The sequence below is a fragment of the Somniosus microcephalus genome, unplaced genomic scaffold (assembly GCF_052327205.1).
Source record: "Somniosus microcephalus isolate GS21.2 unplaced genomic scaffold, FLI_Smic_1.0 scaffold1063, whole genome shotgun sequence".
Classification (NCBI taxonomy): domain Eukaryota; kingdom Metazoa; phylum Chordata; class Chondrichthyes; order Squaliformes; family Somniosidae; genus Somniosus; species Somniosus microcephalus.
Genome location: NW_028226250.1, coordinates 22,216 through 48,776, shown reverse-complemented (window position 1 = coordinate 48,776; position 26,561 = coordinate 22,216). Strand labels below are relative to the sequence as shown.

At 49.0% G+C, this 26,561-nt stretch overlaps 1 protein-coding gene across 1 annotated transcript; it reads left to right on the top strand.

Annotated features, from left to right (window-relative positions):
* Positions 1–2,697: 2,697 nt before the first annotated feature.
* On the top strand, positions 2,698–25,053 carry chp1 (calcineurin-like EF-hand protein 1; the record flags this gene model as incomplete). The annotated part of the gene is made up of 5 exons (XM_085981057.1): positions 2,698–2,778; positions 12,761–12,888; positions 15,643–15,704; positions 17,685–17,807; positions 22,917–25,053. Coding segments are annotated over 5 exons (448 nt in total), but the record flags the coding sequence as incomplete, so codon positions are not given.
* Between the last annotated feature and the right edge of the window lie 1,508 nt (positions 25,054–26,561).

Below are 26,561 nucleotides of genomic sequence, written 5' to 3'. Positions count from 1 at the left end.
GCTCCTTTAATTCAGGTCCACTCTCGGGCCGCTCTTTATCCTCTCGCCGCTGCTTTAATTCAGGTCTGCTCTCGGGCCGCTCTTTATCCTCTCGCCGCTGCTTTAATTCAGGTCTGCTCTCGGGCCGCTCTTTATCCTCTCGCCGCTGCTGCTGATTTAATTCAGCTCCGCTCTCGGGCTGCTCTTTATCCTCTCGCCGCTGCTTTTGTTTAATGCCATGGGATCTTTTGCGACCACCTGAGAGGGCAGACTGGGCCTTGGTTTAACGTCTCACCCGAAAGACGGCACCTCTGACAGTGCGACACTGGAATGTCAGCCTGGATTATGTGCTCAAGTCTCCGGAGTGGGACTTGAACCCACAACCTTCTGACTCGGGCGAGAGTGCTGCCAACTGAGCCACGGCTGACACGCTCGGAATTCTTTCCACCTCTTCACCTCTTAAAGGGAAGCTAGATAAACACATGAGGCAGAAAGGAATAGAAGGATTATATTGGTGGGGTTTGATGAAGAAGAGTGGGAGGAGGCTCCTGTGGAGCATGGACCTGTTGGGCCGAATGGCCTGTTTCTGTGCTATAAATACTGTGTTAAACCTCCCGCTCGTCCCTTAAGACCCTCCTTAAAATCCACCTCTTTGACCAAGCTCTTCATCGCCCCTCAATATCTTTGGCTTGGTGTTGATTTTTGTCTTGATTAAGAAGTGCTGTGGGAAATGTTTCTACGTTAAAGGCGCTGTATAAATGCAAGGTGTTGTGCGTGTTCTTTTGTTTAAACTGGCGACTTATGGTGACACTATTACTGCCCGGTTAGGAGAGACCAGCTCCCTTACACCATTGGCCCTGTTGATGCTCATTTAGCAAATTTCTTTCAATCACGGGGAGAAATTAATTATAGAATCATGCAGCACAGAAGGAGGCTATTCGGACTGTGTCTGCTTTTGGAAACCCAACAGAATGTGTTGCTCAAAGGACCTACAAGCTCCTGGTCAGCACAATGTGTTGACTCACTCAGGAAGTTGTCCTTTCACTCCTGGGTTCCAATGCAGACCTGACTGGAGTAGCGTTCTCTGGGCTTCTGAAGTTGGGGTAAATGCCCCTTTTAACCTGCATCTGGCTACTCTTGTGACTTAGGAGTGCTTGTTGCTGATGTTATCTGTCTCCTCCGCCCGCCAAACCAACCACCGTACTGCATACATAAAATTCACCCCAAAAATCTGAACCAAAGCAAACGTTTAGTCTTCGAGATGTGGGTGTTGTTATTTCCTTTGTTGAAACCCATTCCTTCTCATGTTTGTTTCTGCAACTGTTCTGCCAGTGAGGCAACAATGTCCCAAACTGAAGAAGGCTCCTTGAAGGTGACATCATTTCACAGGGCACTTGCGGTAAGTCAGGGTGAAAGGACAACTTTGAGTGTGTTAACACGCTGTGCTAATCAGGAGCCTGTCAATCCTTTGAAGGTTTTTTTGGCCGTTCAAGAAGTTTGCAACAGTAATGAACATTCTTTTCTCTGTGATTTAACAAAATGTGCTAAATGAGCATCCGCAGCGCTTGAAGTGGCCAAGTGCCTTTGTGTAATTAAAGGGGTTGTGCTTTCCGCTGATGTGTGCAGTGATCTTTTTGTAGTTTTAATTCCTGTCCGAGACCCCAGCCCCCATGTAAGTCCCTGAGCTGGCAGCACTGTCCTGGACCTATGGGAGTGTTAAACCAAGGCTGTGTGATCTGGAGGCCGTCGCTATTGGAATTTGGTGGTGAGGAAGGAGCAGGATTCTCCCAGTCTACTCGGGGCCCTCTCTTGATGCTTAAACTGCAGCTTCTTCAGTTGTCTGGCATTGAAAAGATTGTTCTCTGCTCACGGCTTCCATCGCTCGGATTAACGCTTACAGTGGCTGATGTATTGTAAGATATTAACTTTGTGTGGAATATTTTTAAACTAACTCGCCTTTCCTGACTCCCCACTCGCCCAAACCCATGGGCCTGGGATCACTGAGCGCCAATGAGAGACCTGTGGCTGACTTTTCCCTTCCCTCGCCCGTGAGTGGTGCAGTGCCAGCGCTAACTCAGCACAGACAGGGCTTGGAGTTGGGGACTTGGGTGAGAGAATGTGAATGCACAGTTCAGGGGTAACCGCTGCACAGCAGCTTGAGTATGTGGTATGGCTCACCCAGGCGACAGTAGACATGGATGATATTAGTTTCAACAGAGTGATAGGCTCGCCTGCCAAAAACTGTCCATCAAAGGGTATGAAATGTAGTAGGGTGTGAAGTCTGCGACCTTTGGGACTAGCGCAGTGGATGGACATGGTCTCTCTGGTTCTGTAAGGTCCCACCTATGGATATTGGGATGTATAGGGTTGATTAAGTATGCATCAAGGGTAGCCGTGGTCTCCAGGAGCCTGTTTGATTGCTTTGGGGAGTTGAAGAATTTTCCAGTTTTCTATGATATTGCCCACAGGTTTCCTTCCCTCCCCAGGAGTTAGCATTTCTAATGGTCGAGGAGTGGGGTGGATGAGCTTGCACTGTGGAACAGACAGAGTGGTGATTGCAAAGGTCCATGATGGGTTGATGTCTTTTCTCACCCTTGTATGTTCTTGTCTATGTGGCTCAGTTTCCACATCAGGCAGGTCATTTCGCCACTTGGCCATTGTTGGAGGGAGCGAATCATTCTGTTGCACAGTTAAACCTGTGTGTTTCTGTCCTTGTAGTCGTGAAGATTTCCAACGGATCCCGGAGCTGGCCATTAACCCTCTGGGAGACAGGATAATCAACGCTTTCTTCCCAGAAAGGTAAGCAGTGAGCCAGTGTGTCTTTCAATGATTAACACTTGAGTTTCTTTCACATAGACAATCCCTCTAATTTTGAGTTCTAGCCCAGTTATTGCCCCTTCTTGAGATATTTGGTAACAGGCCTGCAGTGGGCTAGAGGGATTTGGGGCATTTATCTCTTATGAAGAGAGAGCTTCTTTCTGGCACCACACCTTCAGAAGGATATATTGGCCTTGGAGGGAGTGCAGCGTAGGTTTACCAGAATGATACCCGTACTCCAAGGGTTAAGTAACGAGGAGAGATAACACAAACTGTATCAGTCTTTACAATAGAGGACACGAAGAATATCCCAACACTAGACAAACAGGGGGCTATGGGGGGTGGGGAGGAGCTAAACACGATCAAAATCACTAAGGAAGTGGTACTCGGTAAAATAATGGGACTCAAGGCGGATAAATCACCTGGACCTGATGGCTTACATCCTAGGGTCTTGAGGGAAGTGGCGGTAGGGATTGTGGATGCATTGGTAATAATTTTCCAAAACTCCCTGGACTCAGCAAAGGTCCCGGCAGACTGGAAAACTGCTAATGTAACGCCCTTATTTAAAAAGGGCAGTAGACAGAAGGCTGGAAGCTATAGACCGGTTAGCCTAACATCTGTGGTAGGTAAAATATTGGAGTCCATTATTAAGGAGACAGTAACAGGACATTTGGATAATCATAATTTAATAGGACAAAGTCAGCATGGTTTTATGAAGGGGAAGTCATGTTTGACAAATTTGCTGGAGTTCTTTGAGGAAGTAACGTATAGGGTGGATAAAGGGGAACCAGTGGACGTAGTGTATTTAGACTTCCAAAAGGCATTTGACAAGGTGTCACACAAAAGATTATTGCTTAAGATAAAAAAAATCACGGGATTGGGGGTAATATTCTGGCATGGATAGAGGATTGACTATCTAACAGAAGGCAGAGAGTTGGGATAAATGGTTCATTCTCAGACTGGCAATCAGTAACTAGTGGTGTTCCACAGGGGTCAGTGCTGGGTCCCCAACTCTTTACAATCTATATTAACGATTTGGAGGAGGGGACCGAGTGTAACATATCAAAGTTTGCAGATGATACTAAGATGGGAGGGAAAGTAGTGAGTGAGGCGGACACAAAAAACCTGCAAGGGGACATAGACAGGCTAAGTAAATGGGCAGAGATTTGGCAGATGGAATACAATACTGGAAAGTGTGAGGTTATGCACTTTGGCAGGAAAAATCGTAGAGCAAATTATTATCTTAATGGCAAGAAACTGGAAAGTACTGAAGTACAAAGGGATCTGGGGGTCCTGGTGCACGAAACTCAAAAGGTTAGTATGCAGGTGCAGCAAGTGATTAAGAAGGCCAATGGAATGTTGGCTTTCATTGCTAGGGGGATAGAATGTAAAAATAGGGAGGTATTGCTTCAGTTGTGCAAGGTATTGGTGAGACCGCACCTGGAATACTGCATACAGTTTTGGTGTCCATACTTAAGAAAAGACATACTTGCTCTCGAGTCAGTACAAAGAAGGTTCACTCGGTTAATCCTGGGGATGAGGGGATGGACATAATGAGGAGAGGTTGAGTAGATTGGGACTCTACTCATTGGAGTTCAGAAGAATGAGAGGCGATCTTATTGAAACATATAGGATTGTGAAGGGGTTGGATCGGGTGGATGCGGGGAGGATGTTCCCGATGATGGGTGAAACTAGAACTAGGGGGCATAGTCTTAGAATAAGGGGCTGCTCTTTCAAAACTGAGATGAGGAGGAACTACTTCACTCAGAGGGTGGTAGGTCCATGGAATATGCTGCCCCAAAAAGCTGTAGAAGCTACATCATTACATAAATTTAAAACAGAAATAGACAGTTTCCTAGAAGTAAAGGGAATTAAGGGTTACGGGGAGCGGGCAGGAATTTGGACATGAGTCTAGGTTCGGATCGGTCATGGCCCTGTGGGTAGCGGAGCGGGCCCAGGGGCCGTGTAGCCTGATCCTGCTCCTATTTCGTGTGTCTAATTCTGTTAGATTCAGGAGATGGCTCAGTGATAGTAGATTGGCGGTTAGGATCAGATCAGCCATGATCTTATTGAATGGTGGAGCAGGCTCGAGGGGCCGATTGGCCTACTCCTGCTCCTATTTCTTATGTTCTTACGTTCTTAAACTAGTGTTGTATTCCCTAGAATTTAGAAGTCTAAGGGGTGATCTGATTTCAGGATGTTAAGGAGAACAGATCGGGTAGATCGAGAGAAACTATTTCCTCTGGTTGGGGATTAGTGGACTCGGGGACATAGTCTAAAAATTAGAGGCTGACCTTTCAGGAGTGAAATTAGGAAACACTTTGACACACAAAGGATGGTAGAAGTTTGGAATTCTGTTCCGCAAATGGCAACTGATGCTCGATCAATTGGTAATTTTAAATCGGAGATTGATAGCTTTTTGTTAACTAAAGGTATTAAGAGATATGGGCCAAAGGCGGGTATATGGAGTTCGGTCACAGATCAGTCATGACTTCATTGAATGACGGAACAGGCTCGAGGGGCTGAATGGCCTACTTCTGTTCCTATGTTCTTTCCTTTCCAATGAGAAGACGGGTCATGAAAGTGGGATGGGTAAAGAGGGCTGTTCAAACCCATTGAGCTCATCCTTGCAGAGAATCATAGAATGGTTGCAGCACAGAAGGAGGCCATTCGGCCTGTTGAGCCCGTGCCGGCTCTCTGCAAGAGCACTTCAGCTAGTCCCACTCTCCTGTCCTTTCCCCGTAGCCCTGCAAAAAATTTTCCTTCATGTACTTATCCAATTCCCTTTTGAAAGCCATGATTGAGTCTGTCTCCACCACCCTTTCAGGCAGTGCATTCCAGATCCTAACCACTCACTGCGTAAAAAAGTTTTTCCTCATGTCGCCTTTGGTTTTTCTGCCCATCACCTTAAATCTGTGTCCTCTGGTTCTTGACCCTTCCGCCAATGGGAACAGTTTCTCTCTACTAGACCCCTCATGATTTTGAACACCTCTATCAAATCTCCTCTCAACCTTCTCTGCTCTCAGGAAAACAACCCCAGCTTCTCCAGTCTATCCACATAACTGAAGTCCTTCCTCCCTGGAATAATTCTCGTAAATCTTTTCTGCACCCTCTCTGAGGCGCCTTCACATCCTTCCTAAAGTGTGGTGCCCAGAATTGGACACAATACTCCAGTTGAGGCTGAACCAGTGTTTTATAAATGTTCATCATAACTTCCTTGCTTTTGTACTCTATGCCTCTATTATGAAGCCCAGGATCCCGTATGCTTTCTCAACCTGCTCTGCCACCTTCAATGATTTGTGCACATATACCCCCATGTCTCTCTGTTCATGCACCCCCTTTAGAATTGTACCCTTTACTTTATATAGCCTCTCCTCGTTCTACCTACCAAAATGTATCACTTCTCACTTTTCTGCGTTAAATTTCATCTGCCTGTCTGTCTTCCTGAAGTCTATCGCTATCCTCCTCACTGTTCACTATATTTTTACATCTGCAAATTTTGAAATTGTGCCCTGTACACCCAAATCTAAGTCATTAATATATATCAAGAAAAGCAGTGGTCCTAGTACCAAACCCTGGGGAACACCACTGTATACCTTCCTCCAGTTCGATAAACACCCGTTCACCACTACTGGCAATAGTACTGAAGACTTGTGCTCCAGAACTAGCTGCGCCCCTAGCCAAGCTGTTCCAGTACAGCTACAACACTGGCATCTACCCAGCAATGTGGAAAATTGCCCAAGTATGTCCTGTCTACAAAAAGCAGGACAAATCCGACCCGGCCAATTACCGTCCCATCAGTCTACTCTCAATCATCAGCAAAGTGATGGAAGGTGTCGTCGACAGTGCTATCAAGCGGCACTTACTCAGCAATAACCTGCTAACTGACGCCCAGTTTGGGTTCCGCCAGGGCCACTCAGCTCCTGACCTCATTACAGCCTTGGTCCAAACATGGACAAAAGAGCTGAACTCAAGAGGTGAGGTGAGAGTGACTGCCCTTGACATCAAGGCAGCATTTGATCGAGTGTGGCATCAAGGAGCCCTAGCAAAACTGAAGTCAATGGAAATCAAGGGGAAAACTCTCCATTGGTTGGAATCATACCTAGCACAAAGGAAGTTGGCTGTGGTTGTTGGAGGTCATTCATCTCAATCACATGACATCACTGCAGGAGTTCCTCAGGGCAGTGTCCTGGGCCCAACCATCTTCAGCTGTTTCATCAATGACCTTCCCTCCATCATAAGGTCAGAAGTGGGGATGTTCGCTGATGATTGCACACTGTTCAGCACCATTCGAGACTCGTCAGATACTGACGCAGTCCGTGTCCATATGCAGCAAGACCTGGACAACATTCAGACTTGGGCTGACAAGTGGCATGTAACATTCGCACCACACAAGTGCCAGGCAATGACCATCTCCAACAAGCGAGACTCTTAACCATCTCCCCTTGACATTCAATGGCATTACCATCGCTGAATCCCCCACTATCAACATCCTGGGGGTTACCATTGATCAGAAACTGAACTGGACCAGCCATATAAATACTGTGGCTACAAGAGCAGGCCAGAGGCTGGGAATTCTGCGGCGAGTGTCTCACCTCCTGACTCCCCAAAGCCTTTCCACCATCTACAAGGCACAAGTCAGGAGTGTGATGGAATACTCTCCACTTGCCTGGATGAGTGCAGCTCCAACAACACTCAAGAAGCTCGACACCATTCAGGATAAAGCAGCCCGCTTGATTGGCACTCCATCCACCACCTTCAACATTCACTCCCTCCACCACCGGCGCACTGTGGCTGCAGTGTGTACCATCTACAAGATGCACTGCAGCAACTCGCCAAAGCTCCTTCAACAGCACCTTCCAAACCCGCGACCTCTACCACTTAGAAGGACAAGGGCAGCAGACGCATGGGAACATCACCACCTACAAGTTCCCCTCCAAGCCACACACCATCCTGACTTGGACCTGTATCACCGTTCCTTCACTGTCGCTGGGCCAAAATCCTGGAACTCCCTTCCAAACAGCATTGTGGGTGTACCTACACCATATGGACTGCAGCGGTTCAAGAAGGCGGCTCACCACCATCTTCTCAAGGGCAATTAGGGATGGGCACTAAATGCAGGCCTAGCCAGCGACGCCCACATCCCATCAATGAATTAAAAAAAACTCTTTCCTGGCACTTAGCCAATTTCGTATCCATGTCCCTTTTATTCCCTGGGCTTCAACTTTGTTGGCAAGCCTATTATGTGGCACTTTATCAAACGCCTTTTGGAAGTCGATGTACACCTCATCAACCGTATTGCCCTCATCAACCCTCTCTGTTACCTCATCAAAAAACTCAATCAAGTTAGTGAAACGCGATTTGCCTTTAACAAATCCGTGCTGGCTCTCCTTAATTAATCCACACTTGTCTCAGTGACTGTTAATTTTGTCCCGGATTATCGTTTCTAAAAGCTGCCCCACTACCGAAGTTGAACTGACTGGCCTGTAGTTGCTGGGTTTATCTTTGTACCCTTATTTGAACAAGGGTGTAACATTTGCAGTTCTCCAGTCCTCTGGCACCACCCCTGTATCCAAAGACAATTGGAAGATTATGGCCAGTACTTCCACAATTTCCACCTTTACTTCCCTCAGTATCCTAGGATGCATCCCATCCGGTCCTGGTGATTTATCTACTTGCTAAGTGCAGCCAGCCTTTCTAGTACTTCCTCTTTATCAATTTTTATCCCATCCAGTATCTCACCTACTTCATCTTTCACTATGACTTTGGCAGCATCTTCTTCCTTGGTAAAGACAGATGCAAAGTGCTCATTTAATACCTCAGCCATGCCCGCTGCCTCCATGCATAGGTCTCTATTTTGGTCCCTAATCGGCCCCACCCCCTCCTCTTACTACCCGTTTACTACTTATATGCCTATAGAAGACTTTTGAATACCCTTGGCTGCCAATCTATTCTCATACTCTCTCTTTGCCCCTCTTATTTCCTTTTCCACTTCCCCTCTGAACTTTCTATATTCAGCCTGGTTCTCACTTGTATTCTCAACCTGACATCTGTCATACTCCCCCTTTTTCTGAAAATCCCCCCCATTACTCCAGAGTTTCTAGCTTCACTCCCCAGTCCCGATCACATTCTGTGAAGAATTCCTTCCTGGCATCAGTCCTGAATTTACTGTTTACCAGTTTGTCCATGTGTCCCCCTTTTGTAATAATTTTAAATTCATTCTCGGGCAGTGGGTGTCACTGGCAAGGCCGGCATTTATTACCCATCCCTAGTTGCCTTTGAAGGTTGTGGTGAACCGCTGCCTTGAACTGAAATTCATTGTAGCGGTTTGATACAACCGAGAGGATTACTAGGCCACTTCGGAGGGCAGGTAAAAGTCAACCACATTGGTGTAGAACTGGAGGCCAGACCAGGCAAGGACGGCAGGTTTCCTTCCCTAAAGGAACATTAGTGATCCAGTTAGGTTTTTCCGACAGTTCAATAGCTTCATGGTCACTTTTACTGATACCAGCTTTTTATTTCTAGATTTTTTGAAACTGAAATCAAATTCTCAAACTGCCACGGTGGGATTTGGACTTGTGTTCTCTAGTGGATTATTAGTCCAAGAGTACTAATCCAGTAACATAACCACTACATTACTGTACCTGCAGTGTAATGTTATGTTACTGGACTAATAATCCAGAGGCCTGCAGTTTAATCAGAAACAGTGCTCTGCATTAACGTTGGCCTCTTGTATCCTTCTATAACAGACACTCTCATTCCCCACAGTCCATTATTTCCATTTATTGATTTCCTCTCTTCCCCCGCCCCTCTCGAGTGCAGTGTTTTCCTTAACGTTGGTGCACTTGCCCTGAATAGAATGTTTACTTGCTGTGCTGCCCACACGCGGGGGTTCTGAGCCTCTTGAGTTTATCGGGTTTAAAGTTTCACTCCACCTCGTCCAGCTAACTGCATGTCATTTACTCCCCCAGATTCTCGTCCGCATACCTCATCTGTTGTTCTTGTCACCCCCATTGCCACCGTTTGGGGGGTGGGGGGGAAGAGAAGACAATGAAAGTGGCCTGACAGGCATTCTTTTAGTTGTTGGAATGTGCTTCCTCCTTTAAAGGTTGGCATTGTCTCCAGACTGGGTCCTTCCTGCCGGTGTGGGCAATGTATAGCGGGGAGAAAGAGAAACCTGGCAGTTGCAGGCCAGTCAGTTTAACAGTGGTGGTGGGGAAGCTTTCAGAAAGAATAATCTGGGAGAAAAGTAACAGCCACTTGGACAAGTATGGACTAATAGAGGAGAGCCAGCACAGAATTGTTAAGGGCAAATCGTGTTTGACTCACTTGATTGAGCTTTTTGATAAGGTAACAGAGAGGATGGAAGAGGGCAGTGCAGTTGATGTTGTGTATATAGATGAAGTACCACATATTGGACTTGTTAACAAAATTGAAACCCATGGGCTAAAAGGGGCAGTAGTAGCATGGATACAAAATTGTCTATCTTCTTCTTGGGATATAAAAGAGTTGTGGTGAATGGCTGGCTGTTTTTCGGATTGGAGGGAGGTTTACAGTGACGTTCCCCAAGGTTCACTACCAGGACCACTGATGGTTTTGATGTACATTAATGACTTGAACTTGGGGGTACAGGGCACAGTTTTGAAATTTGCAGATGACATGAAACTTGGAAGTGTAGTAAACAGTGAGGAAGATAGTAATAGACTTCAAGAGGACAGAGGCAGGCTGGTGGAATGGGCGGACACGTGACAGATGAAATTCAGCGCAGAGAAGTGTGAGGTTGTGCATTTTGATAGGAAGAATGAGGAGAGACAATACACACTAAATGGTACAATTTTCCTTTGAAGGTGGCAGGACAGGTTAACAAAGCAGTTCATATAAATAGAGGCTTTATAAATAGAGGCATAGAGTACAAAAGCCAGGAAGCTATGCTAAACCTCTATAAAACACTCGTTCAGCCCCCGCTGGAGTACTGTGTCCAATTCTGGGCACCACACTTTAGGAAGGATGTGAAGGCTTAGGAGAGGGTGCAGAAAAGATTTACTAGAATGATTCCAGGGATGAGGGATTACAGTGAGGTTACTGGGAGGTCATAGATTGCATGCTTGAGTATCCCTTGTTTAACAACAATTTCTGTTTATATAGTGCCTTTATTGTATAAAAGATCCCAAGACACTTTACACAGGAGGGGGAGGCGGAATTAATAAAATAGGTAAAGGAATGGACACTGATACAGGAGTTGAGAGGTGACCAAACGCTTGGTTGGAAAGATGGGTTTTGAGAAGGTTTTTAAAGGTGAGGAAAGAAGTGGGAGGCAGAGGGATTTAAGGAGGGACATGATGATTACTTCAATCTTTGAACTTCTGCTCCCAAAAGCAACACTGTGGGAGGGAATTACATTGCAGGGGAGTGGTTCGTGAGGTTTTGTCACTGACCTTCTGTGCTACCTTTTTAAATTGGTAGGCAAAGTTGAGAGGCAACTGCTCTTTGATTTTAGCATATGTATGAAGATCCGACGTTAACTTTTGTGGTACTGTTGCACTGGAAATAGTCTTGCAGAAGACTGAAGGCCCAGCCAAATTAGAGAGGATAGGTTCTGGCATGGCATAGTTTATCTTCATCAAGTCCACTATTTTGTATGGCATTGGGTTGTACTAATTTAGCAAGTGAGGTTTTCTCTTTCACCCGTTCAACAGGAGTACAGTATTCCACCATTGTACAGATCGTGACTTTGTTGAACAAATTGCAGACTTGTGTCAGAGATGTTTCAGCAAGTTCTCATTCACTATGATTTCCATAAACGTTGACACAATTTGCTGTAAGGATACTGATTTGTAGTTAATCATTTATGGTTTTAATCTTTCCTACAGATAGGAAAACATTTTTCTTTCCATTCGGACTGAAGACATGAAGGCAATTAAAACAGAGAAGCTGGGGGAACAGTTAGCCCCTTGTTTAGAGCTTTGAGATCAGATTGATCTTATAGATCTTTAAACTTAAGGGAGGGTTTGATAGGGTAGACGTAGAGAAGATGTTTCCACTTGTGGGGGAGACCAGAACTGGAGCTCAACAATCTAAGATAGTCACTAATAAATCCAATCGGGAATTCAGGAGAAGCCTCTTCACTCAGAGTGGTGAAAATGTGGAACTTGCTACCACATGGAGTGGTTGAGGTAAATAGCAGAGATGCATTTAAGGGAGAAAGGGATAGAAGGATATGCTGACAGGCTGAGATGAAGTAGGGTGGGAGGAGGCTCATGCAGAGCATAAACACCAGCAGAGACCAGTTGGGCTGTATATATATATGAACAGCATTTACACCCCCACTTCTAGTACTTTTGTCTTCATTCCCCTGCCCCCGATATGTGACAGGGTCACCTTTGTCATCGCATTCACCCCACCAGCGTCCACATTCAACAGATCATCTGCCAATTCTTCCTCCAATCTGATCCCACTACCGAACACATCGTCTTTCCCCGCCCCCTTCCCCCAGCCTTCCAAAGGAACCATTCCCTCTAGCATCCCAGACCACTCTCCCAACACCCACTCCCCTTCGCCCGCCACCTTCCCATGCAAGCACAGACGATGCAACATTTGCCCTTGCACCACCTCCCACAGTAGAGTATAGGGTCCAAACAATCCCGTGTGAGGGCTTCACGTATATACTGTGTGCAGGCTTCATGTGTATATGTGTGGGATTCATTTGTAAACCATGTGAAGGGCTCGCGTGTATCTCGCCTGAGGGTTTCGCATGCATGGTGGGTTCTGCTCTAACTCGCGACAGGCGATTCTTGTCGGGGTTGTGTTGCTGTCTCTTTCCCTTGGTTTTTCAGTCAGTCCGTGTAGTGTTTTGCCCTGCACCGCGCTCTGTGAAAGGCGTGTGATCATTCTGTACAATTCCTGCTGCTGGGCTGGGCTTTCTGCCACTGAACCTTGGATTTTTTTTCTTTCTAAATGTGCTCAGTGAAGACCAGGTCAATTTCCGAGGCTTTATGCGGACTCTTGCTCATTTCCGACCCATTGAGGATAGCGACAAAAGCAAAGACCCTCGTGTTCCTGAACCACTCAACAGCAGGAATAACAAGCTGCTCTGTAAGTAACCAGCTCGGCTCCCAGCTTCTTTTGGGGGGGGCGGCGGGGGGGGGGGTGGTGGTGGAGCTAGTTAGTATATCTGCAGATTAGGTCAGCAACATTTAGCTGTCTGATGACTTAGTCTGTAAGTACATTGCCCGGTGTGACTGAGCTGTGCTGACCAGGAATGGCTCAGCCTCAGTCCCTTCTGCTGAGTGTGCTGGGGCAGGGTGGGGGCAGAGGTGGGTGGGGGCAGTTAGTTAGCCTCAGCCTCTCTAGACAAGGGAGGGGATAAATCTGCCAGGGTACCAAGTGGGAGCTGCTGGAACTGCCCGTGTGTGGCAGCAGGTGAGTACAGGCTTGTGCTGGGCAGGGCTGCCGTGCACTCAACCTCGAGTGACTACATCAGTCTGGATAAACATTTTATACCAGCAGTAAAGTGTTAGTTTCTTCTCTTTCTGATACAGCGAAAACATTGGCTCTGTGTGACCCTTGTAAAAGACGTGTTCTCTATTCCTGGGACAGTGTGACCCTTGTAAAAGACGTGTTCTCTGTCCCTGGGACAGTGTGACCCTTGTAAAAGACGTGTTCTCTATTCCTGGGACAGTGCGACCCTTGTATAAGATGTGTTCTCTGTACCTGGGACAGTGTGACCCTTGTATAAGACGTGTTCTATGTTCCTGGGACAGTGTGACCCTTGTATAAGATGTGTTCTCTGTACCTGGGACAGTGTGACCCTTGTATAAGACGTGTTCTCTATTCCTGGGACAGTGTGACCCTTGTATAAGATGTGTTCTCTGTACCTGGGACAGTGTGACCCTTGTATAAGACGTGTTCTCTATTCCTGGGACAGTGTGACCCTTGTATAAGACGTGTTCTCTATTCCTGGGACAGTGTGACCCTTGTATAAGACGTGTTCTCTATTCCTGGGACAGTGTGACCCTTGTAAAAGACGTGTTCTCTGTCCCTGGGACAGTGTGACCCTTGTAAAAGACGTGTTCTCTATTCCTGGGACAGTGCGACCCTTGTATAAGATGTGTTCTCTGTACCTGGGACAGTGTGACCCTTGTATAAGACGTGTTCTATGTTCCTGGGACAGTGTGACCCTTGTATAAGATGTGTTCTCTGTACCTGGGACAGTGTGACCCTTGTATAAGACGTGTTCTCTATTCCTGGGACAGTGTGACCCTTGTATAAGATGTGTTCTCTGTACCTGGGACAGTGTGACCCTTGTATAAGACGTGTTCTCTATTCCTGGGACAGTGTGACCCTTGTATAAGACGTGTTCTCTATTCCTGGGACAGTGTGACCCTTGTATAAGACGTGTTCTCTATTCCTGGGACAGTGTGACCCTTGTATAAGACGTGTTCTCTGTACCTGGGACAGTGTGACCCTTGTATAAGACGTGTTCTCTATTCCTGGGACAGTGTGACCCTTGTATAAGACGTGCTCTCTATTCCTGGGACAGTGTGACCCTTGTATAAGATGTGTTCTCTGTACCTGGGACAGTGTGACCCTTGTATAAGACGTGTTCTCTATTCCTGGGACAGTGTGACCCTTGTATAAGACGTGTTCTCTATTCCTGGGACAGTGTGACCCTTGTATAAGACGTGTTCTCTGTCCCTGGGACAGTGTGACCCTTGTATAAGACGTGTTCTCTATTCCTGGGACAGTGTGACCCTTGTATAAGACGTGTTCTCTATTCCTGGGACAGTGTGACCCTTGTATAAGACGTGTTCTCTGTCCCTGGGACAGTGTGACCCTTGTATAAGACGTGTTCTCTGTCCCTGGGACAGTGTGACCCTTGTATAAGACGTGTTCTCTGTCCCTGGGACAGTGTGACCCTTGTATAAGACGTGCTCTCTATTCCTGGGACAGTGTGACCCTTGTATAAGACGTGTTCTATGTTCCTGGGACAGTGTGACCCTTGTATAAGACGTGTTCTCTATTCCTGGGACAGTGTGACCCTTGTATAAGACGTGTTCTCTGTCCCTGGGACAGTGTGACCCTTGTATAAGACGTGTTCTCTGTCCCTGGGACAGTGTGACCCTTGTATAAGACGTGTTCTCTATTCCTGGGACAGTGTGACCCTTGTATAAGACGTGTTCTCTGTCCCTGGGACAGTGTGACCCTTGTATAAGACGTGTTCTCTATTCCTGGCAGGGTGCTGCAATTAGCCTTGCTCTCTCAGGTGAACACGAGGGATCCTATGGCACTATTTCGAAGAAGTGCAGGGGGCGTTATATTTCTTCCGCAGTCAACATCACTTTAAAAAAGAAACACCAGATTATCTGGTCATTATCACATAGCTGCTTGTGGGAGCTTGCTGTGTGCAAATTGGCTGCCACGTTTCCCACACTACAACAGTGACTACACTTCAAAAATGACCTCCTTGGCTGTGAAGCGCTTTGAGACGTCTGCTGGTCGTGAAAGGCGCTATATAAATGCAACAACTTTTTGTTCTGGCCTGATGATGAAAGAGTGTGGAGGACCATCTAGTGAGGCTAACAATATAACAAGGGTCTGTCTGAGGAAAGTGAGGCGCTAGTAAAGTTTATATGATATGAGGGTGGAGTGATGATAGAGAGAAGGGAAAGAGGAATGAGGGAGATGGGAAAGAGAAGGGAAATATGACTCCGCAGCTGGCGAAACATCACCAGGGGAGTTCCATGTCACTTGCAACACTCCACTCTGCTGCATGCAATCCTATTTTCCTTGTTTTTACATGGCCCCGACATTGTGCGATATGTAATAATCCTTTCTCTTTCATTTCAGTTGCTTTCCGGCTGTATGATCTTGACAAGGATGACAAGATCTCGCGAGAAGAGCTCCTGCAGGTAACGAGTGCCTTCTACTGGAGCTGTGTTGAGCTGCAGCAACTTGGGGTGGGTGGCAGGAAAGTGAGAGATCCTCCCGGTAAATATTGACGTAACATTTTCTGATGGGATTTTCTCCAACTTCGATCTACAACCAACTTCAGTTCTAAACGAGGTTGGCTTTATGAATTTGCATTCCCGGTACTCGTTGGAAATTTGGGTGTGGACGTTAATCGATGCAGCTGCCGTGATCCCAGCGGGGTCGGTGCGTGCTGCCGTGATCCCAGCGGGGTCGGTGCGTGCTGCCGTGATCCCAGCGGGGTCGGTGCGTGCTGCCGTGATCCCAGCAGGGTCGGTGCGTGCTGCCGTGATCCCAGCAGGGTCGGTGCGTGCTGCCGTGATCCCAGCAGGGTCGGTGCAGCTGCCGTGATCCCAGCAGGGTCGTTGCGTGCTGCCGTGATCCCAGCAGGGTCGTTGCAGCTGCCGTGATCCCAGCAGTGTCGGTGCGTGCTGCCGTGATCCCAGCAGGGTCGGTGCAGCTGCCGTGATCCCAGCAGGGTCGTTGTGTGCTGCCGTGATCCCAGCAGGGTCGTTGTGTGCTGCCGTGATCCCAGCAGGGTCGGTGCAGCTGCCGTGATCCCAGCAGGGTCGGTGTGTGCTGCCGTGATCCCAGCAGGGTCGGTGTGTGCTGCCGTGATCCCAGCAGGGTCGGTGTGTGCTGCCGTGATCCCAGCAGGGTCGGTGCAGCTGCCGTGATCCCAGCAGGGTCGGTGTGTGCTGCCGTGATCCCAGCAGGGTCGGTGTGTGCTGCCGTGATCCCAGCAGGGTCAGTGTGTGCTGCCGTGATCCCAGAGCGCTTTACTCCCAATGAAGTACTTTTTGAAGTGTGGTCACTGTTGTAATGTAGGAAAAGCGGCAGCAAAATTGCATTCAGCAAGATCCCACAAATAGCAACATGATAATGACCAGATCATCTGTTTTAGTGATGTCGATTGAGGGTTAAATATTGGCCAGGACACCGGGGAGAACTCCCCTGCTCGTCTTTGTATACCGTCTGGGGATCTTTTATGTCCACCTGAGCAGACGGGGCTTCGGTTTAACGTCTCATCTGAAAGACGGCACCTCTGACGGTGCAGCACTCCCTCAGCACTGCACTGGCACGTCAGCCTGGATTTTGTGCTCAAGTTTCTGGAGTGGGACTTGAACCCGCGACCTTGTGACTCAGAAGTGAGCGATACCCCTGAGCCACGGCTGACACTGTCATTAAATCCACATCTGTTTCTGGGGCCATTCTTGCAATGATGCACGGTCCTAGTGCATATACTTGGATTCCTTCTGTACCCCTATCATACTTCGATTTTTTTTTTTTTTTTTAAACACTTTCACAGATAATGTTGAAAGGAAACTTTCCCAGCAGAGTTTGCTCTGGGGAGGGGTGAGCAATGGTGCTCCTTTACTTACCTCTGGAAAGGGCTCCCCATGACTGCTGTCTGATCCCCTCTCCGTGTGGCTGTTGAACCCATCACAACACTCTCTTAGCCTCTCTGCTCCTTCCTGATGTTCTGCTGCCTCCTTCACTTGTTCCTGGTGTGCAAGAACCCTTGATAATCCCTTTCAATCTCAGTCCCATACTCTTGGCCAGGGGCTGCGGGCTGCGGGCTGCGCAGAGACAAGCACTGCAGCTCGGCCTCTTGGTCGCCTCAGTGACTGTTCGTGTATTGTGCAGAGCCCTCGAGTTCCCGATCCCACCCTGCCTCACCACATCTTGTATAGCTTCAAAACAGATTGATGTTAAAATTTAAATCATGTTTTACGAACACAGTAGGGAGGTGGGGGAATCTCAGTGAGGGAGGGGCCTGGGGGCACTGGGAAAGAATGGCAGCTGAGTGTCTGTGGTATGTGAAGGCACTGGTGTTTGAAGGAGAGTTTCTGTATAGTGCAGGCTCCTGTATTGACGGACCTGCGCGGTTGCATCTGTTTATTCACTTCTACCAATTACAGGTCCTTCGCATGATGGTGGGAGTCAACATTTCCGATGAGCAGTTGGGGAGCATTGCAGACCGGACCATTCAAGAGGCGGACCAGGACGGTGACAGTTCTATCTCCTTCATGGAGTTCCAGAAGGTACGAGGGCAGATTGATGGGCAGCAGCACACTCCAGACTGATGGTACACTGAGCTACACTGCCTGCTTCTAACTAGGGTATGGAACAGTGACTGACCTGTACTCCCAGTACTGGACCCCAGAGTTAGTGACAGACCTGTACCCACCACTACTGTACCCGTGTTAGTGACAGACCTGTACTCCCAGTACTGTACCCCAGAGTTACAGTGACAGACCTGTACTCCCAGTACTGTACCCCAGAGTTACAGTGACAGACCTGTACTCCCAGTACTGTACCCCAGAGTTAGTGACAGACCTGTACTCCCAGTACTGTACCCCAGAGTTAGTGACAGACCTGTACTCCCAGTACTGTACCCCAGAGTTACAGTGACAGACCTGTACTCCCAGTACTGTACCCCAGAGTTAGTGACAGACCTGTACTCCCAGTACTGTACCCCAGAGTTACAGTGACAGACCTGTACTCCCAGTACTGTACCCCAGAGTTAGTGACAGACCTGTACTCCCAGTACTGTACCCCAGAGTTAGTGACAGACCTGTACTCCCAGTACTGTACCCCAGAGTTACAGTGACAGACCTGTACTCCCAGTACTGTACCCCAGAGTTACAGTGACAGACCTGTACTCCCAGTACTGTACCCCAGAGTTACAGTGACAGACCTGTACTCCCAGTACTGTACCCCAGAGTTACAGTGACAGACCTGTACTCCCAGTACTGTACCCCAGAGTTACAGTGACAGACCTGTACTCCCAGTACTGTACCCCAGAGTTACAGTGACAGACCTGTACTCCCAGTACTGTACCCCAGAGTTACAGTGACAGACCTGTACTCCCAGTACTGTACCCCAGAGTTAGTGACAGACCTGTACTCCCAGTACTGGACCCCAGAGTTACAGTGACAGACCTGTACCCCCAGTACTGTACCCCAGAGTTAGTGACAGACCTGTACTCCCAGTACTGTACCCCAGAGTTACAGTGACAGACCTGTACTCCCAGTACTGGACCCCAGAGTTACAGTGACAGACCTGTACTCCCAGTACTGGACCCCAGAGTTACAGTGACAGACCTGTACCCCCAGTACTGGACCCCAGAGTTAGTGACAGACCTGTACTCCCAGTACTGTACCCCAGAGTTACAGTGACAGACCTGTACTCCCAGTACTGTACCCCAGAGTTAGTGACAGACCTGTACTCCCAGTACTGAACCCCAGAGTTACAGTGACAGACCTGTACTCCCAGTACTGGACCCCAGAGTTACAGTGACAGACCTGTACCCCCAGTACTGTACCCCAGAGTTACAGTGACAGACCTGTACTCCCAGTACTGTACCCCAGAGTTAGTGACAGACCTGTACCCCCAGTACTATACCCCAGAGTTACAGTGACAGACCTGTACTCCCAGTACTGTACCCCAGAGTTACAGTGACAGACCTGTACTCCCAGTACTGTACCCCAGAGTTACAGTGACAGACCTGTACTCCCAGTACTGTACCCCAGAGTTACAGTGACAGACCTGTACTCCCAGTACTGTACCCCAGAGTTACAGTGACAGACCTGTACTCCCAGTACTGTACCCCAGAGTTAGTGACAGACCTGTACTCCCAGTACTGGACCCCAGAGTTACAGTGACAGACCTGTACTCCCAGTACTGGACCCCAGAGTTAGTGACAGACCTGTACCCCCAGTACTGTACCCCAGAGTTACAGTGACAGACCTGTACTCCCAGTACTGGACCCCAGAGTTACAGTGACAGACCTGTACTCCCAGTACTGTACCCCAGAGTTACAGTGACAGACCTGTACTCCCAGTACTGTACCCCAGAGTTAGTGACAGACCTGTACTCCCAGTACTGTACCCCAGAGTTACAGTGACAGACCTGTACTCCCAGTACTGGACCCCAGAGTTACAGTGACAGACCTGTACTCCCAGTACTGGACCCCAGAGTTACAGTGACAGACCTGTACCCCCAGTACTGGACCCCAGAGTTAGTGACAGACCTGTACTCCCAGTACTGGACCCCAGAGTTACAGTGACAGACCTGTACCCCCAGTACTGGACCCCAGAGTTAGTGACAGACCTGTACTCCCAGTACTGTACCCCAGAGTTACAGTGACAGACCTGTACTCCCAGTACTGGACCACAGAGTTAGTGACAGACCTGTACTCCCAGTACTGGACCCCAGAGTTACAGTGACAGACCTGTACTCCCAGTACTGTACCCCAGAGTTACAGTGACAGACCTGTACTCCCAGTACTGTACCCCAGAGTTAGTGACAGACCTGTACTCCCAGTACTGGACCCCAGAGTTAGTGACAGACCTGTACCCACCACGACTGTACCTGTTAGTGACAGACCTGTACTCCCAGTACTGGACCCCAGAGTTACAGTGACAGACCTGTACCCCCAGTACTGGACCACAGAGTAACACTGTGGCAGACCTGTACCCACCAGTACTGTACCCCAGAGTTAGTGGCAGACCTGTACCCACCAGTACTGTACCCTAGTATTAGTGACAGACCTGTACCCCCAGTCCTGTACCCCAGAGTTAGTGACAGACCTGTACTCCCAGTACTGTACCCCAGTGTTAGTGACAGACCTGTACTCCCAGTACTGTACCCCAGAGTTAGTGACAGACCTGTACCCCCAGTACTGTACCCTAGTATTAGTGACAGACCTGTACCCCCAGTCCTGTACCCCAGAGTTAGTGACAGACCTGTACCCCCAGTACTGTACCCCAGTGTTATACAGTGACAGACCTGTACCCACCAGTACTGTACACCAGTCTTATAGTGACAGACCTTTACCCACCAGTACTGGACCCGAGAGTTAGTGACAGACCTGTATCCACCAGTAAAGGACCCCAGAGTTAGTGGCAGACCTGTACCCACCAGTACTGTACCCCAGTGTTAGTGACAGACCTGTACCCACCAGTACTGTACCCCAGAGTTCGTGACAGACCTGTACCCACCAGTACTGTACCCCAGAGTTAGAGACCTGTACCCACCACAAATGTACCCAGTGTTATTCAGTGACAGACCTGTACCCACCAGTACTTCACCCCAGTTAGTGACAGACCTGTACCCACCAGTACTGTACCCCAGAGTTACACAGTGACAGACCTGTACCCACCAGTACTGTACCCGAGTTATACAGTGACAGACCTGTACCCACCAGTACTGTACCCCGGTGTAAGTGACAGACCTGTACCCACCAGTTCTGAACCCCAGTGTTGGTGACAGACTCGTACCCAGCAGTACTGTACCCCAGTTTTTATACAGTGACAGATCTATACCCACCACTACTGTACCCTAGTTTTAGTGACAGACCTGTACCCACCAGTACTGTACCCCAGAGTTAGTGACAGACCTGTACCCACCAGTGCTGTACTCCAGTGTTAGTGACAGACCTGTACCCACCAGTACTGTACCCGTGTTATACAGTGATTGCCCTGTATCCCAGTGTTATCCAGTGACAGACCTGTACCCACCAGTACTGTACCCCAGTGTTATAGTGACAGACCTGTACCCACCAGTACTGTACCCCAGTGTTAGTGGCAGATTTGTACCCACCAGTACTGTACCCCAGTGTTTGTGACAGATCTGTACCCAACAGTACTCTGCCCCAGTGTTATTCAGTGACAGACCTGTGCCCTTGCAGTACTGTGCCCCACTGTTATACAGTGACAGACCAGTACCCACCAGTACTGTACCAATGTTATACAGTGACAGACCTGCACCCCAGTATTAGTGACAGACCTGTACCCCAGTGTTGTATTGTGACACCTGTATGCACCACGACTGTGTGTTTGGAAGCTCATTTCTGGGTCAAATATGGCACCAAGGTTGCGAACAGTGTGGTTCAGCCTCAGGCAGATGTTGTGGAGAGGGATGGAGCCTGTACCCCAGTGTTCTACAGTGACAGACCTGTACCCACCAGTACTGTACCCCAGTGTTCTACAGTGACAGACCTGTACCCACCAGTACTGTACCCCAGTGTTATTGTGACAGACCTGTACCCTAGTGTTCTAGTGACAGACCTGTACCCACCAGTACTGTACCCCAGTGTTATAGTCACAGACCTGTACCCACCAGTACTGTACCCTAGTGTTCTAGTGACAGACCTGTACCCACCAGTACTGTACCCGTGTTATACAGTGACAGATCTGTACCCACCAGTACTGTACCCCAGTGTTATAGTGGCAGACCTGTAACCACCAGTACTGTCCCCCAGTGTTATACAGTGACAGACCTATACCCACCACTACTGTACCCCAGTGTTAGTGACAGACTTGTACCCACCAGTACTGTACCCGTGTTATACAGTGACAGACCTGTACCCACCAGTCCTGTACCCCAGAGTTAGTGACAGACCTGTACCCACCAGTACTGTACCCCAGAATTAGTGACAGACCTGTACCCACCAGTACTGTACCTCATTTAGTGACAGACCCGTACCCACCAGTACTGTAACCGTGTTGCACTGTGACACCTGTACCCACCAGTACTGTACCCAGTGTTATAGTGGCAGACTTGTACCCACCAGTGCTGTACTCGTGTTAGTGACAGACCTGTACCCACCAGTACTGTACCCCAGTGTTCGTGACAGACCTGTACCCACCAGTACTGTACCCCAGTGTTATACAGTGACAGACCTGTACCCACCAGTACTGTACCCCAGTGTTCGTGACAGACCTGTACCTACCAGTACTGTACCCTAGTGTTCTAGTGACAGACCTGTACCCACCAGTACTGTACCCCAGTGTTATTGTGACCGACCTGTACCCACCAGTACTGTACCCCAGTGTTCTACAGTGACAGACCTGTACCCACCAGTACTGTACCCCAGTGTTCGTGACAGACCTGTACCCACCAGTACTGTACCCCAGTGTTCGTGACAGATCTGTACCCACCAGTACTGTACCCCAGTGTTCTACAGTGACAGACCTGTACCCAGCAGTGCTTTGGCCCGTAAAATAAATGGCGAGGGCCTCGCCAATCTCGCAATCCAAGCTGGGAAGTGGGTGATGAACCTTAAATTTCAATGGGTGTGTGTTGCTCTGTTTCCTGTAGTACGGTTTACTCGCCTTGCTCAGTTTACTTTTCTCTCTCCCCTGCAGGTGTTGGAGAAGGTTGATGTTGAGCAGAAGATGAGCATCCGTTTCCTTCACTGAAATCCACTTTCTTTACAGTGAATCAGCAGGCGAGCTCTCCTCTCAGTGACACTGTCTGCCTCTGACTACACCGACATATTAGCTGACTACTTAGAGAAGTTTATCAATTGCACAGGAGAGTGCCAGTCATTCCATTGGTTCCCAATTCCTGAGCCGCCGCGGAAATCTTTACTCCGCGTGGTTAGTTCTGAGTCCCACCAGTAAGCAGTCAGTGTGGCGCGTCTCACCTGATGATCCCAGGTACCGCTGAGCAACTGCCCGTGGGACACAACAGACTAATCAACTTCAGGAGATGGTTAGCAGAGGAAACCAGTCCTGCTTGAGGGCTCCATGACTGTCGTGGACTGCACGGTTCTGGTGCTCCTTAAAATGGACTGCTCCCCAAACTGCAAGACTGAGGGGATGACAATCAGGTGCTTTTTAAAATTGGATTTGCATGTTTTTCTGATTGGGGTTATTGATTATGGGGTATTTATTGATCCAGTGTTGTATGAATTGTGGTTTTCGGGATATTCGCTATGATGCCAGCTATTCTACCTTGCCTGTTTTGCTTGTTATGTTTTAGGCCCAATCTCTCCCACTTCCCACAAGGAAAACAAAGGCTGCCATTGTGTTTGAAGATAAGACACTATTTTTCCCTTGAGACCAGGCTTTCTTGTGCTTTGTTTGTACGTGTATTCCATCACAAGATTTCGGCAGATTTTACTTGGCACGGTGATGATAGTCGCTCGAGGGCCTCGCGCCCACGGGCCACTCGAGTTGCTGGTGACTTTCCCTGCCCCCCCCCCCCCAGCTGTCACCCCCTGGCAAGATGCCTTTATATTATTGGTGTTTAGACCATCGCTGCCTGTTAAGAGAGGACACTGTCTGTCACCCTCCCTCTTTTAGTTGATTGGCTGCTGTACCAGTGAAAACTGAAGGTGACAATGCCCCTCTTTTCACTGCTATGAAATCAGTTCTTTAACGTGTCAACACAGATTTCCAGTGAGGCAGTGGTGCCATTGGGAGCATCCACTTGGAGCCACTTACAGTATTGCGTGGAGGCAGCGAGGGAGCCCAGTCATTTTAAAAACTTCAGTCTCCCCGTTTGTGAGGTGACTGGGTTTGTCCTCGGTGTTCTTACTTCCACATGGACGGGCATTGAACGCACTCATTGTATTTGTAACATCACCATCAGCTGTTGAATAATTCGATGCCACCCTGCACTGTTTATATTTAACTCTTGCTCTTGTATATACCTAGTTGTAATCTGGATTGCAGAAGTTCATTGTCTCGCACCAACTTTCCAACAGTATTTATTTTGATGTGATTTAAATGCTAGCACAGGAATGCTCAGTGGAAGGAAGGCAGGCTGGGCTGGGACAGTCCCAGTATCACAGAGCTTAAACCAGTCACGTTGAGCTGCATGGAGAGGCCGAGCAGGCTGTTTTGCTGCCTTGTTGAGTGCCCAGCTAATTCAGAAACCCAGCTGTGCCAGGGAGCACTCTGCATCTTCCTGGGCCTTGGTGCAGAACCACGAGGATCTGTCCAGGATAAGCACAGGGTGTCACTGTGAACTCTGGAGGGCTGTAGTTAGCCTGAAGACTGTGGTGCTGCCAAAGGGCTTTTGTATCTCAGACTCAGGGCAGCCCTGCTTCTGTCTCATTCTGGTTTATTGAGCCTGGATGTTTCCTTCATAGACAGTCACGATGATTGTCAGAGGCTAGGATCCCATTGAATGCCAAGGCTTTTGGTTACTTCCCTTTATTGGGTGCCTCTGTGTCAGTTCTTGAGTGGACCACTGGAGGGAGTGATGTTGGACAGTGAAGCCCCTTTCAGCAAAAGGCTGAAGACAGTGTCCAAGTCGCTTCACTTACATCATTCCTTTCCTCACCCTGCACCTCGCCCCCCTCCTTCCTCCCCCACCGTCCTCCACACCTCCTCCCCCCCCCTCCTACCTCCTCCCCCCCTCCACACCTCCTCCCCCCCTCCTACCTCCTCCCCCCCTCCACACCTCCTCCCCCCCCTCCTACCTCCTCCCCCCCCCTCCTCCTACCTCCTCCCCCCCCTCCACACCTCCTCCCCCCTCCACACCTCCTCCCCCCCCTTCTACCTCCTCCCCCCCCTCCACACCTCCTCCCCCCTCCTACCTCCTCCCCCCCTCCACACCTCCTCCCCCCCCCTCCTACCTCCTCCCCCCCCCTCCTACCTCCTCCCCCCCTCCTACCTCCTCCCCCCCTCCTACCTCCTCCCCCCCTCCTACCTCCTCCCCCCCTCCTACCTCCTCCCCCCCTCCTACCTCCTCCCCCCTCCTACCTCCTCCCCCCCTCCTACCTCCTCCCCCCCTCCTACCTCCTCCCCCCCTCCTACCTCCTCCCCCCCTCCACACCTCCTCCCCCCCTCCACACCTCCTCCCCCCCTCCACACCTCCTCCCCCCCTCCACACCTCCTCCCCCCCTCCTACCTCCTCCCCCCTCCACACCTCCTCCCCCCCCTCCTACCTCCTCCCCCCCTCCACACCTCCCCCCCCCCCTCCTACCTCCTCTCCCCCCCCCCCTCCCACCTCCTCCCCCCACCTCCTCCAGGATACAGAGGGAAAGCTGATAATTACCAAAGTCCTCCCTTACAAAGACTGAGGGAACTGCCAACAGGGCTGGTCTGATTGAGCTGAATGTAATGCAAACGGTTGAGTGCCTGTGACTGGCTCACTGATATTGTCCTTTCCTGAATTGTGCCTTCACCTTCCTATGAGAAGAGTACCTGTACATTTCATAAATAAAACATTTAATTATCCTTGATCATTCACTCGGGTGCCTCCCTTCCTTTATTTTGGAATGAATGATAATTAGTGTGAAGTAACATTGGATTTTTTCTCTCCCATTAAAAGCCCACTCAGTGTGCTATTGGGTCATACAGACCTGTCGTGAGCTGGCTGATCAAAGCTGTGCTGGGGTGCTGCAGTTGGCCTTGAGGATTCTGAGCCCAGCACTGTTAAGTGGTGTTATTTTGGAGACGGTTCTGTTCAGTGCTGAGGTCACTCACCGATTATTTAATTAAAAAAAAAAAATACATTTAAGCAACCTTGACTGGCAGAGAAGCTTTAATGGAGAAAATGACCCACGACGTTATAAATGAATGCTGAGCCATGGAGGGAGAGATTACGAAATGTAACGGAAAGCTGCGCTGATAAGATGATTTTTGAGAAGGTGGCTCGAAAGAGGTCGAGGGAGAGAGCAGAACCAAGGCAACTGAAAACTCTCATCACCCATGGTGGATGAATAGGCCAGAATCGGAGGAATCTAGCATTTGGGAGGGCCAGGGTTGGACAAGATCACAGGTCGGGTGTGATATGCCTATCAATTAGTCCAATAAAAGGCGACGAGTTAAGAACGTAACTGAAGGTTTTTATTGGCTAAATAACAGAGCCCACCCTCGTGGGTGATCCGATCCAACAGGGAGGAATACTAGCCAGTCAGCTACCTTTATACCTGGGCAGGTAATGGGCGGAGTCGGAGGTGGTCAGCCCAGGTATAACAGTGCGACAAGAGGCGACCTCGTGTAGTGATGTGACAGTGAGAACAGTGAGAACAATATACAGTGATAACTATAACA